At 31.5% G+C, this 15381-nt stretch overlaps 1 protein-coding gene across 1 annotated transcript in view; it reads right to left on the bottom strand.

Moving 5' to 3' along the window:
- Nucleotides 1–13872, bottom strand: part of LOC127705275 (uncharacterized) — a 431608-nt gene extending 417736 nt beyond the window's left edge. Inside the window, exons 1-3 of the mRNA XM_052209598.1 lie at nt 13719–13872; nt 6365–6430; nt 1488–1562 (exon numbers count right to left, since the gene is read on the bottom strand). Of these exons, the coding sequence (XP_052065558.1) occupies nt 1488–1562; nt 6365–6430; nt 13719–13867 (290 nt within the window). The 5' untranslated portion in view covers nt 13868–13872. The remainder of the gene's footprint in view (nt 1–1487; nt 1563–6364; nt 6431–13718) is intronic.
- Between the last annotated feature and the right edge of the window lie 1509 nt (nt 13873–15381).

Here is a 15381-nt window from a genome sequence, read left to right as displayed (position 1 = left end):
ATTTATAAGATCCAATATTTAAATGTAATTGAGATGTAATTGAAATATAATTGTCAATTACTCACAATTTTGGCTATGTAATTCATTACTTTCAATTACTTGTAATTGAAAAAATGTTAAATTAGACATTACATTCAATTACTTGAGAAATTGTAATTAATTACGGTCAATTACAATTACATATTTCAATTACCCCATGTCTGGTCTGCACCCTTACTGACTTCTGGTGAACTGTTGCAGCAGATTTTTAATTTGTCTTAGGTGATCTCATATAAATATACTTACAAACTTTGTAAATTGGTTTTAGGTGATCTAATACAAATATACTTACAAACTTTGTAAATTGGTTTTAGGTGATCTCATACAAATATACTTACAAACTTTGTAAATTGGTTTTGGGTGATCTCATACAAATATACTTACAAACTTTGTAAATTGGTTTTAGGTGATCTCATACAAATATACTTACAAACTTTGTAAATTGGTTTTAGGTGATCTCATACAAATATACTTACAAACTTTGTAAATTTGTCTTAGGTGATCTCATACAAATATACTTACAAACTTTGTAAATTGGTTTTAGATGATCTTATACTAATATACTTACAAACTTTGTAAATTGGTTTTAGGTGATCTCACACAAATATACTTACAAACTTTATAAATTGGTTTTGGGTAATCTCATACAAATATACTTACAAACTTTGTAAATTGGTTTTAGGTGATCTCATACAAATATACTTACAAACTTTGTAAATTGGTTTTAGGTGATCTCATACAAATATACTTACAAACTTTGTAAATTGGTTTTAGGTGATCTAGTACAAATATACTTACAAACTTTGCAAATTGGTTTTATGTGATCTCATACAAATATACTTACAAACTTTGTAAATTTGTTTTAGGTGATCTCATACAAATATACTTACAAACTTTGTAAATTGGTTTTAGGTGATCTCATACAAATATACTTACAAATTTTGTAAATTGGATTTAGGTGATCTCGTACAAATGTACTAACAAACTTTGTAAATTGGTTTTAGGTGATCTCGTACAAATATACTTACAAACTTTGTAAATTGGTTTTATGTGATCTCATACAAATAAACTTACAAACTTTGTAAATTTGTTTTAGGTGATCTCATACAAATATTCTTATAAACTTTGTAAATTTGTTTTAGGTGATCTCATACAAATATACTTACAAACTTTGTAAATTGGTTTTAGGTGATCTCATACAAATATACTTACAAATTTTGTAAATTGGATTTAGGTGATCTCATACAAATGTACTTACAAACTTTGTAAATTGGTTTTAGGTGATCTTGTACAAATATACTTACAAACTTTGTAAATTGGTTTTATGTGATCTCATACAAATAAACTTACAAACTTTGTAAATCTGTTTTAGGTGATCTCATACAAATATTCTTACAAACTTTGTAAATTTGTTTTAGGTGATCTAGATCTCATACAAATATACTTACAAACTTTGTAAATTAGTCAAGTGATCAAATGTAGCATTCCCAAAATATTTGAAGTTTGGCATATCTAGAAGTTGGCTGAAAAAGAGAATCATATTATCATTTTACTGTTATCATCAACTGGTGATGTAGTTAACAGTTCTCAAAGTACAAACATAAGAAACTTCAAAGATTTTTAGTTTGTACATGTTTCCATGAATGGCTTGATAGGATCTGTCAAATTCATGAAGTAATTTAAATTGTTATATCAATATCAACAAATATTTGAATCAGATTTGTCCATTGGTTTACAGTTTGATAGAACATTTTGCCAGAACTACTTTAGTAACTATCACATTGATATACTAGCTATACACATGCAAAAGATCTATGGATTCCAAATTAATCCAGATAAAAAACAAAAAAATAATATATGCTTTATTATTTCTATTCTAATGCATTACAAAAAGAAACTAGAGGCTCTAAAGAGCATGTGTCGCTCACCTGCATCTTCAACAATGACCCTTTTATGTAAAAAAATCCATTCGGGAAAATTCACGATTTTTTACTTAACATCTTATTATGTTCATAATAACATAAAAAACATATTCACCAAGTTTTATCTGGATATGAACTCTAATATTAATAAAGAAGAAAATTTGAATTTTTTGTTTTATTTATTCCAACTTCCTGTCTACTGTGACATACTTTTAGACTTATTGCAAACCGGGAGTGGATTTAATCTCATTTTAAGTCTTGTTCGTTCATCATCTAATAACGTGACTTAAAGGGCCTAGATGACTATTTGGCATAGTTATTAATCAACTAATAATCAAGAAAGTAAAGTAAACTTTCTAATGTTCTAAATTAAAATGTACGATTTATATTTAATAGATTTCAGATATGAATATAGTAATACAAGTAAATCATACAATAAACTATTTTTGTTATTTAAAATATCAAATAATGAAGAAAAAAAGTTATAAAAAATAAATTGAAAAAAAAAATTAATAATAATTCAAGAAAACCCTCTATATTTGTGTATAATACCCATCTCCTCTACTAACTGCTTTTTGGGGATAAAAAAGTGTGTGTTATAATACACACCTCAAGACGGTTCTCTTAACCAGAGACATATATACACATGCAGAAGTGTGAATGTCATAAAACCTTGTTATATCACAAACCATTATAAATGTGAACCTGTATACGTAAGACCTCATGGGAGGTCACCTAACCACATACAAGTAATATACAAGTAGCTATGTAATACCCTGAAATGTCAAGGTAAATCACGACCAATATAGAATGTACCAATGCAAAGAAATTCTGATGATTGTACAGCATGACCATTCATGATTTTAGAGGACTCTTTGGTGGGGGAACAATTTAAATTCTGACTTGATATTTTTTTTCTCAATTTAAATCACTAAACTAAACTATAGGCTCTCAAGAGCCTGTATCGCTCACATGACTCGATCTACTTTGGTTTTTGAAATCATATAAAAAAAGATAAAATTCATAACAGATACTTATAAATTTGGTTTAATATTGGCCCCATAATTTAATAGTAAATCCTGGTGGCCATCTTGAACAGTAAATCAGCAACTAAGTAGCAACACTTCATCAGCACCTCATAATGAACATTTATGACATGTTTAGTTTCATTCCATGCAGTGGTTCTCTAAAAGAAGACATTTGTACGTATTTCCAATAGGGTCCTACACTATGTCCCTCACTGGCAGCCATCCTGGATGATGGATCGCCTACAAAGTAACAACACTTGGTCATAACCTCATAAGGAACATTCATGCTTTGTTTGGTTTCTCTCCATTCAGTGGTTCTCTAAAAGAAGACATTTGTATGTATCCAGGGGTTTTTCTGGGTATTTTGGGAAAAAGGACCCTGGCCAGTTTTGGGAATTTTTTCACGCGCTTTTCAATGAAATTGGGAAAACAGCAAATATACCAGATTTGAGTTTTAGTGTGTTTAGTTCATTAAAAGTTATCTTTTATTGTGAAAATAAAGTAAGAAACTTCCAGAATTTTACTGGCCTTTCAAAATTGAGAAGAAATTACCTGTTGGAATTGTAGTTATATGTTTACACTGTAAAAACATATACATGTAATATCAACATTTATTAATGATTAGAAAAATTACTGTCACATTTATATGATTTAATTGGATTTTGACATGAAAATTTGTGAACTAAAAGTAATTTTGAGGTTCTGTATAAAATATTTCCTGATTTTTCTCTTTTTTTTCCATATATCTTTTGGTTTTCAATTCTAGTGTTTATATTTCATCATCAACATGTATTTTGTCACCTGCTTGGAATTATTATTTTTTTATTGTATTTGATCGGCAAACCCGGAATTACCCTTATCCGCCCGCGGAATCTGACCCCATATTGTAATTGTCTTCATTTCCGGTTTATGACATCCATTTTTCAATGTTGTTTTTGTCAGTCAGGTAGGATTTTACTTGGATTTACACATTATTTGTTGGCGATTTTCGGCATAAAGCTAGCGGTTGGCTGTCATGAATAATAAAGATGAAAATAAATTTTAAGATCGTTTGGGAATTTTGCTCCCAAAATTGGGAAAAATGTAGGGTATTTGCCATTGGGAATGGGTCCGAATATCGGACCCTGTGGAATGCTAGAAAAATCCATGGTATCTCCCATAGGGTCCTATGTTAAACTAAGTCCCCTGCTGGCAGCCATCTTGGATGATGGATCGCCTACAAAGTAACAACACTTGGTCAGCACCTCATAAGGAACATTCATGCTTTGTTTGGTTTCTCTCCATTAAGTGGTTCTCTAAAAGAAGACATTTGTATGTATTTCCCATAGGGTCCTATGTTAAACTAAGTCCTCCGCTGGCAGCCATCTTGGATGATGGATTGGCTACAAAGTAATAACACTTGGTCAGCACCTCATAAGGAACATTCATGCCGTGTTTAGTTCCATTCCATTCACTGGTTTTCTAGAAGAAGTCCAAAATGTAAAAAGTTAACGACGACAACAACGACGGACGACGACGATAGATGACGATGATGGACTATGGACGCCAAGTAATGAGAATAGCTCAACTGGCCCAAAGGGGCTCCAAGGAGCCTGTGTCTCTCACCTGATATTTTTGTTTACAATTGGTGTATGAAATATATATTATAATAATTTTATAACTGTTATACTTTTGCTTTAGTTTCAGATATAATTTTTATGCCAAAAACTTCATTTTACCCCTATGTTCTATTTCTAGCCATGGCGGCCATCTTGGTTGGCAGGCGGGACCATCAGCCACATTTTCTTAAACTAGATACCCAGATGATGATTGTGGATAAGTTTGGTTAAATTTGTTTCATCAGTTTCAGGAAAAGATTTTTGTAAAAGATTACAACAATTTACGAAAAATTGTTAAAAATTGACTCTTAAGGGCAACAACTCCTTAAGGGGTTGATTGACAAGTTTTGTCATGTTGACTTACTTGTAGATCTTACTTTGCTGAACATTATTGCTGTTTGCAGTTTATCTCTATCTATAATAATATTCAAAATAATAACAAAAAACTGCAAAATTTCCTAAAAATTACCTAATCTGGGGCAGCAACCCAACAACAGGTTGTCTGATTCGTCTGACAATTTCAGGGCAGATAGATATTCACCTGCTTAATATTTGTATCTGTCAGATTTGCTCTAAATACTTTAGTTTTAGAGCACTTTATAGGGGTGATAGGACTCTTGCTAGGTAGGGGGAAATGGACTCTGGACCTTATACAAGGTAAATATAAGCATACCTGCCAACCTCTGAAACCTTCAAAGAGGGAGATCTCCCTCTCAGCTATGACAGCTGAGGGGGAGATTTTGCGTGAACAACATTTCAGGTGAAATATATGACGTGTTTATTTATTCATCTACGAAACACATATAAGAGTTAATAGATATACTTTGTTTCTTTAAATATGGTTATATCCTACAGAAGGTGTGTTGTTTGTTTCTTTCCTTTTTCATCAATTTTGACATTTGAATCCCTTCCGGACAATTTTCACCCCAGATACCTCTGTTATAAGAGAGCAATCATGTTGTTACAGATGCATTTTGTGTGTGTTCATATTTATATCACTAAATGCAATACATATCTTATAAATTTCAATATAAACATTGAATAGAAGTACAGATCTTTTAAGTGATTTTTAAAATATATTTATTTTTTTTGTCTTAAGGCATACAAAATCTTTTAATTGCCATCCTTTTATGATTCTTTGTTTAATTTGTATTTAGTTTATATTGTTTTATCAATTCACATTATTTTAAGAAGGGTAACTTAAAACAGGATTAAACAGGGGAAGTAACCCGAAATTTCTTTGAAGTGTTTTGCTTGAAGCAAAAGTCGTTAATGATCGTTAATTAGTACTATGTTTGACACCCAAGCTGTGAAGTGAAGCCATTTAATTTCACATGGTCTGTGATTTACAGGTAAAAACAACCCTCATCAGTGAGACAAAAACGTAAATAATTTTGACTTGTCATTCAAGGTTAGAATATCCCAAAGCGGGAGATTCTATACTCCCGCCCGGGAGGATACCGGCAAGCGGGAGATTTCCTGAATTTCGCCATTTGAGCGGGAGTCTCCCGCTCAAAAAGGGAGGGTTGGCAGGTATGATATAAGGGAATAATTTAGAGGTAAATATGTTATGATTAAAACATAAAACTTATCAATTACATGCTCATATTAATTTACAGAACATGGTTTTATTACTTTTTGATGACAGTTGTTGGCTTATCAGAAAGCTTTCAGTTTTCAGTTTTCTCTATCTTCTCACTTGATGTTGTCTCATATACATACCTACACAATTTTCTTATTTCCTTTTAAATTTGTTCTATAAAGCATGCAAACTTACATGCTGGTGACACTGCTCTCAAAGGAATCCATGGTAACATTTTCAAAAGAATATCCCTGGATCTTGCTGCAATAATAAACAAATGCAAATGTTGATTCAAGTGACTTAAACCTCCTGATATCTTTCATTAATATATACATACATGTACAGGACTCAATCTTCAGTGCACATTTCTTATATTCTACCCAAAAGATGGGTAGCCTGGTTTTACGCTAGAACATGCAAACACTGACATGAAGCAGAAATTTGGACCACAAGCTTAAGGTCAGTCAAAACAAATGGCTGGAAACAATTCCCCATCAAGCAATATTCTATGTTATAGAGGAGGAGGTCATGTAAAGGATAATTTTGGCCTTAAATTTAAAGTACATCTGATGAAAGATTTTTGACATCTTTTAAACACTTTAATGTCTTCTACAGTCAATTCAATTAGTTGATGTAATAGATTAAAACTGATTTCACCATTGCAGATGCTCACATTTAAGCTTAGACATGAAAAATATATCAAATATGTCATAAAACGTCACTTTTCAGATGGTTTTTGGCCACATTCTTGTTTAGTCTCAACCTTCAATATATATCTATACTATAAATTTGGCGACCAAAATTTTTTAGCCAGTTTGACTTTGTGAAGTATTAATAACAATAAATAGTTAGTAAAATTAAAACTGAGAATGGAAATGGGGAATGTGTCAAAGAGACAACAACCTGATCATAGAGCAGACAACAGCCCAAGGCCACCAATGGGTCTTAAATGCAGCGAGAAACTCCTGCACGCAGAGGCGTCCTTCAGCTGGCCCCTAAACAAATAGTTCAGTGATAATGGACGTCATACTAAACTCCGAAATATAAACAAGAAACTAAAATTAAAAATCATACAAGACTAACAAAGGCCAGAGGCTCCTGACTTGGGACAGGAGCAAAAATGATGCGGGGTTAAACATATTTTTTGAGATCTCAACCCTCCACCTATACCTCTTGCCAATGTAGAAAAACAAATGCACAACAATACATACAGTAAAACTCAGTTTAAGAGAAGTCCGAGTCAGATGTCAGAATAGGAAACAAACGAAAATAAACAAAATGAAAATAATACATAAATAACAACAGACTACTAGCAGTTACTGACATGCCAGCTCCAGACCTCAATTAAACTGATTGAAAGATTATGTCTTCATCATACACTACAAACCAGTAAAAGTCTGAAATGGCCTATATTTGTACTCGACTGTACTGATTTTTACTCGACCAGTCTGAATTGGTCTGAAATTTACTTGATTATACTCGACTGTAGTCTGAACCATACTTAACAGTCTGAACTTGTACTTGACCACACTTGACCAGTACTTAACCATTTTATTTGCGTCTGAGCCATGCTCGACCTAGTCTGAACCATACTCGACCTAGTCTAACCATACTCGACCTAGTCTGAACCATACTCGACCTAGTCTGAACCATACTCGACCAAGTCTTAACCAACCTAGACATATTTTTTGTATCCATCTATTGTATTTCATCAATTTAGGAACTGTTTTTAACAGCTATTTCCCCTGGCTAGAAATTTGAACAACAATTTGAAATTTAAAATGTATTCAATATGGCATTGAAACCAAAATTTCACAATAAACATAATATAAATTCAACACCATATTCATCAACACTTACATATATATATATATCACCTTTAAAATAAAAATAAAACAAGCTGATCCAATAGTCTCAAAACTGAATTGTGACTAATATTTTCAATGTTATTCAAAATTTTTTGAATGTTTCAGATATATTTTATGGTTACTGGACAATTTTCACCATTTACTTAAGCCTTGTATAGATTTATGGTGTCAGTTGAGTTTAGTTAATAATGCAGTGAACATTTTTTTTATTAAAATATATTTAGAATAGTATATAAAGCAACTTAATAAATTTAAAAGATCACAACTTTGTTTTGTAAAACCAAGAATTTAATATAATCATGATAATAGAACTTCCGTAGCAATCCTTGATCACCATTTAAAAAAGGAAATATGTTCCAAAGTTGCAGAAAAAATTTATTTCAATTAAATTTAAATAAATTTTGTCAAAATTAAAGACATGGCATACAAGAAGAACTTTAATAAGGTTTAATTACCTCAGTACATGTGTGTTTTACAGGTAAAAAGAAAGCCCTATTTTTCTTAAACTCGTGTATTACTTATCTAGTGAATTCAAAAGGCCTTGCGATATAAGTTTTACAGGATGTTGCAATTTTTACTGAATGTTAATTAGAAATTAATTCTCTCTGACTAGGTGTGATCTTTTTAATGAGTTTGCCCCAAGCAGGAGGTATTACTTTATACTTTACCACTATTCAGAAATTTGTTTTTATTTATTTCTTTAACTTTTTTATCCCTTTTTGATATATATTATATATAATATATCCCAAATTATAATAAGAATAGATATATTTCTAATATAAGGTTAAACAATTTCAGTGATTTTTTGGCTGTTGTTAACTCATTAAAAAGATAATTATATAACTATTGTATGTAACCATAAAACCTATGTAGTTTTTCTTTAGGAATTTAGGAAAATTAAGTTTAAAAAAAAAAAACACATGCCAACCAAGAAGCACCTTAATAAGGTTTTATTACCCTCAGTAAAGGTGTGGTTTTTAGGTAAAAGAATCTTTTTTTTAACAAAACTCTAAAACTTAAAATTAATATAATTAAATTATTATATAAGATAATTTGATTTAACTATCTCTATTTGATAAATCTGAGAATCATGTAAGGATGTAAAAATATGTTTTTATATATATCTTTATTTTATTGTGGCTGTTATCATGTCAGAAAAAAAGAAATTAATTTTAACAGCTAAAATTAAAAAAAGTAGTGGTTATTTGGTCAAGTATGGTTCAGACTGGTCCAGTATTGTTCAGACCTTTGGTCGAGTATGGTTTAGACTGAAAAAATAGGTCGAGTACAGGTCGAGAATGGGTTAAGACTGTTTCAGACTGGTCGAGTAATAGTTCAGACTATTTTCAATGGCAAAGATAAGGGTCAAGTACAAATCAGTACGGTCGAGTATGGTTAAGACTGGGGTCGAGTAATGTCGAGTAAAATTCAGACCAATTCAGACTGGTCGAGTAAAAACCAGTACAGTCTAGTACAGATATAGGCCATTTCAGACTTTTACTGGTTTGTAGTGATATGAATATCATCACAATCCTCCTGTTAGGGATTTAGTATTATACCGTCATAAAATATATGTGAAGAACATAACCCGTGTCATGCCAACAACTGGTTTTTTAATGAATGTGTTTAATTCAGATGCAAAGACCCTATAAGTGAATCAATATTAAAGCCAAAATATGCAATCTTTAATGACCTGACAACAGTATCGTAACTATATCCCTTCTTAATTAGTCTGTTTAAAGGTTTTCTAAGCTTTTGAGGTGAATACTGACATTTTTGTGCTTTGTAAAGAATATTACCATAAAAGATTGGATGTGAAATACCTGAACGTATAAGATGTCTGCATGTTGAGTTATATTTATGAATGATGTCCTTATACTGATGATAAAATTTAGTAAATGTTTTGACTAGTTTGTGATATCGAAAACCCTGGTGTAATAATTTTTCAGTAATACATAAATTTCTCTCGCTAAAATCTAATATGTTGTTACATACACGAGCCAATCGTACAAGTTGATCCAGATATATAAAAACCATAAGATGACTAAGTGTATGTAATGTACTTTATAACTTAATATAGGAATTGCTTTAATTAAAATAGCTTAGTTAATAATATATATAAACCCCAAATAAAGTCCCATAGCCATGATAGCTGGTTCCTTACCGTTTATGTTTTGTAAGCAGGGGGAAATGGTTTTCTGTTCAATTTGTCATGAATTTATGACAACTCAGTCCTAGGCCAACTCACACCACTCAAACACTCTCACTAATTATTACTTTATCAAACTGAAGGAAAAAAAATATAACAAATTCGAAGAAATTATTAGATTGTTTTCTCCTTCTCTTAGCTATGGCTAGACTATAGTAAAGTCCACCTTTCTAGGAGCAGCTGTGTCACACAGAGACTGAACTCTCACTACTTGAAAAAAAAAAAACTACAAACTCGCACCACTGAAGATATGTTTTAATTCATCAGAGTGTTCTAAATTGTCTTCTCTTACTTATTTCCTCCTTCTTTGAGCACCCATAACATTCAAGAGACAGAACTTTACTTGCACCTTTCGAGAAAGAAAAAATATACTACAAACTAGCACCACTGAGAAGTGTTTTAATCATCTGTGTTTAAGATTGTCTTATTCTTCTCTAAGCTATTTCCTCCATTCTAGGAGAACCTGATTAACACCTAGACAGAAGCTACTAATTGGACATTCAAACTCCTATGGAAGAAGAACTGACAAACTACTATGAATTTTATCAAAACTATCAACATATTGCATCAGTGCATAAAAACAGTGTTTGAGAAACACAAACCAAGCTGTGTATCAGCATAAACATTTTAAGTAGTCTTCAAGCTTTATGTGTGTGCATTGTATTGTCAAAATCAGCCCATATTTATGTAACAAATGTATTCTTCTTTCCAGTTAATAGCTTAAGTTTACTTTAAATTTATAACAAATTTGTAATAAAATGCTTAGCTGGGCGCAGCTTGATACCACCGCAGAGGTCGAACCCTGAACAGTTGTGGCAAGTATGGACACAACATTCAAGCTTGATACAGCTCTGAATTTGGATTGTGATTAAATATTTGACACAGCATAGGTTTCTGACACAGAAAGAATGTGGTCTAAGAACTTGAATTTTTTTAATTTACCTATTATGGTCCAATGTCCAAAATCAAAATACATGGTTAGATTCAGCATATCAAAGAACCCCATATATTCAATTTTTGTTGAAATCAAACAAAGTTTAATTTTGGACCCCAACTTGGACAAACTTGAAAACTGGGCCCATAATCAAAAATCTAAACACATGTTTAGATTCAGCATATCAAAGAACCCCAAGAATTCAATTTTTGTTAAAATCAAACTAAGTTTAATTTTGGACCCTTTGGACCTTAATGTAGACCAATTTAAAAAAACGGGACCCAAAATTAAAAATCTAAAAACACGGTTAGATTTGGCATATCAAAGAACCCCAATAATTAAATTTTTGATGAAATCAAACAAAAGTTTAATTTTGGACCCTTTTGACCTCAATATGAACCAATTTGATAGCGGGGCCCACAAATAAAAAATCTAAATACATGGTTAAGATTCAGCATATCAAAGAACCCCATATATTCAATTTATGTTGAAATCAAACATAGTTTAATTTTGGACCCCAATTTGGACCAACTTAAAAACTGGGCCAAAAATCGAAAATCTAAATACATGTTTAGATTCAGCATATCAAAGAACCCCATATATTCAATTTTTTGTTGAAATCAAACATAGTTTAATTTTGGACCCCAACTTGGACCAACTTGAAAACTGGGCCCATAATCAAAAATCTAAACACATGTTTAGATTCAGCATATCAAAGAACCCCAAGAATTCAATTTTTGTTAAAATCAAACTAAGTTTAATTTTGGACCCTTTGGACCTTAATGTAGACCAATTTAAAAAAACGGGACCCAAAATTAAAAATCTAAAAACACGGTTAGATTTGGCATATCAAAGAACCCCAATAATTCAATTTTTGATGAAATCAAACAAAAGTTTAATTTTGGACCCTTTTGACCTCAATATGAACCAATTTGATAGCGGGGCCCACAAATAAAAAATCTAAATACATGGTTAAGATTCAGCATATCAAAGAACCCCATATATTCAATTTTTGTTGAAATCAAACAAAGTTTAATTTTGGACCCCAATTTGGACCAACTTGAACTGGGCCAAAAATCAAAAACCTAAATACATGTTTAGATTCAGCATATCAAAAAAACCCATATATTCAATTTATGTTAAAATCAAACGAAGTTAAATTTTGGACCCTTTGGACAAAAAATCTAAATACACGGTTAGATTCGGCATAACAAATAAATAAATGTGGTCAAAGATTTTACAAATCTAATGCGCCATACTGTGCAATTAAAGATTACTTCTTGAAATTTTTCAATATTTGAAATTTGAAAAAAAAATAATATTTGAAAAATTTAATTTCTGAAATCTGAAATGAGAAAAAATTGACCCCCCACAATTTCTTTTTACCCCCCCCCCCCCCTTTTTCCCCCAAAAAATTCTTTCCCTCAAGATATGGTCATAATCTCAATTCAAATTTCCAATGGAGTTTGCAACCATAATTACCCATTTAAATTTACCATAGTGCTAACTTAATCTATTTTAAAATAGAATTTAAAATATAGTGTCAAATCTTTCATATGGATTTTTTTGTAAAAAAAAAAGATGCAACATTTGCAGATATTTTTACTGGTCTTCCTTTATAAATATGCATTTCTTTAAACATAATTTAAAAGCAGTGTAAGGGAAGTAACCAAAACGTTGTATTTGGATTACCTCCCTTACACTGTTTTAAATTATCTTAATTGTTCATTAACCATTACTTTATACATAATTTAAAAGCAGTGTAAGGGAGGTAATTTCAATGATGTATTTGATTTATCTCCCTTACACTGCTTTAAATTATGTTTTGTACTAAAGTATTTGTCCATTAACCAGGACAACCCTGTTTTTCCCCCTTTTTTGCTCCTAATTCCTAAACTGTTTGAGCCATAACCCCCCAAAGCAAATCCTAACCATCCCTTTGTGGTATGGAAACTTGTAGTATAATTTCAGAGAGATCCATACACCGTTCCACAGTTATTGTCTGGAAACTAGAAAATGCTTATTTTTGGCCCCTAATTCCTTAACTGTTGGTACCATAACCCCCAAAATCAATCCCAACCTTCCTTTTGTGGTATTTATCCTTATGGTAAAATTTCAAAGAGATCCATTCACTTAAACTAAAGTTAGAGTGCGAAAACCAATGTGTCTTCGGACGACGACTACGAATACGACGACGCCAACGTCATACCAATATACGACCTCAAAAATTTCTTGCGATCTTATAAAAATGCTATATTTTGGGGCCAAAGGGGTCTTACAAGGGCCTACTCCTTTGCTCATGTAAATGTTCACATAGGTCCAGTCTTCAACAGCCTGTGACAAAGTAATTCTAATCTTTACACCAAATATTAAGTAACTTACAGAGTATATCCAGAACAACATGTGACAATGTAATTGTAACACACAAACAAACAACAACCACTGAATTACAGGCTCTTGGCTTGGGACAGGCACATACATACAGAATGTGGCAGGGTTAAACATGTTTATGTTTACATCACAAAGTTAGTTACTTACACTGTGGGTCCAGAACAGCCTGTGACAATGTTATCTTTCTCGTTACAGTTACACCCACCACTGCATATCTTATTACCGTATGTAGATGGTTTGAAGAAGTAGTTATCTTTGATATCAGGTGAATTATCTGACCATAAACCTTCAAACATGCTGGAACCAGCTGTAAAAAAATATTTAAAGAGATTTAGAGATGACAGTAAATTTCACAACTGGGTGCTAAAATAAAAACTGGAATTTTAGAGTTGCATGAAAATGGTACAAAGATATATATAAGAAGATGTGGTAGAGCCTGAATCGCTCACCTGTTTTTTTTTTTGCTTAAATCTTTCAATAATGATTATTTTTGCTTTTCAATATATATTAATGAGTGGCTTAAAAATGCAATTTAATTTTTCTTTGCATCTGTCATATTTTCTCCTAAAGCAAGAAAATGCATGTTACCCCTATGTTCCATTTTAGCCATAGTGACTTTGTTTCTTGATGTACTATTACAGGAAAATTAAATACAAAATTCATACTAGATACTCTGAAAATCATTCAGCCCATTAGTTTGGGTGAAATTGATAAAGCAGTTTTAAAGGAGAAGATTTTTTAAAGTACCTAAGCAAACATAGCAAAGTAAGATGAACAAATTCTGAAAAATTGTTTTCAGAGGACAATATCTCCTTAGGGGTCAATTGACAATTTCGGTCATAAAAACTTACTTTGCTGAACACTTTTGCTGTTAACAGTTTACCTTTATCTATAATAACAAGCATTCTATGAGTATTGCATGGCAATACATAGTCCCCTACCAGTTAAAAATTGTAATGGAACAAAATTTTGACTTGATCTATAACTTTTCATGGTTTAAACTACATAAAATAACAAACAATCCTAAATGTCTTTTACAAATCTCAAGCTTAAGTTTGGTTTAATTTGGATCAGTAGTTTCAGAGGAGAAGATTTTTTAAAGTAAGAAAACATGATTAACAAATTGTGTAAAATTGTTTCTTTAAAAGGGCAATAAATCCTTAAGGGGTCAATAGACAATTTTAGTAATATAAAACTTATTTGTAGATCTTACTTTGCTGAACAATTTTGCTGTTTACATTTTATCTTTATCAATGATAATATTCAAGATAATAACCAATAAGCACAGCCTGATACAACTGCAGAGGTTGAACCCTGAACAGTTTGGGCAAGTTTGGACACAGTATTCAAGCTTGATACTAACTGAATTTGGACAGTGATCAAATTTTTGACATAATATATGCTTCTGACACAAAATAAATGTGGTCAAAGATCTAAAAATCTATTGAGCACTACTGTTCAATTGAAGATTTTTCTAAAAATTTGAAATTTAAAAAATTTTGAAGAAAAAAAAATATGAACCCACCCCTAAAAAAATTGGAAGCCCCTATCTTTTTGACCCCTCTTGGAATAATTACCCCCAAACTTAATCACAGCCTTCCCTTTGAGGTATGGAACCTTGTAGTACAATTTTAGAGAGATCCATACACTTAAAATTCTCCGAAACTGACATTATCAAAATGCTTGATTTCTTGATTGACAACATATTTGTTATGTTTGGAGGACGTGTTTTTCAACAGACTATCACCCTTTCCTATAGGAACCAAATGTGCCCCTCTTCCTGCCTACTTGTTCTTTTATTCTTATGAGG

This window comes from Mytilus californianus, unplaced genomic scaffold, assembly GCF_021869535.1.
Source record: "Mytilus californianus isolate M0D057914Y unplaced genomic scaffold, xbMytCali1.0.p SCAF_6, whole genome shotgun sequence".
Lineage (NCBI taxonomy): Eukaryota > Metazoa > Mollusca > Bivalvia > Mytilida > Mytilidae > Mytilus > Mytilus californianus.
The sequence above is the reverse complement of the archived record's forward strand: the minus strand, read 5'-3'. Positions and strand labels throughout refer to the sequence as shown.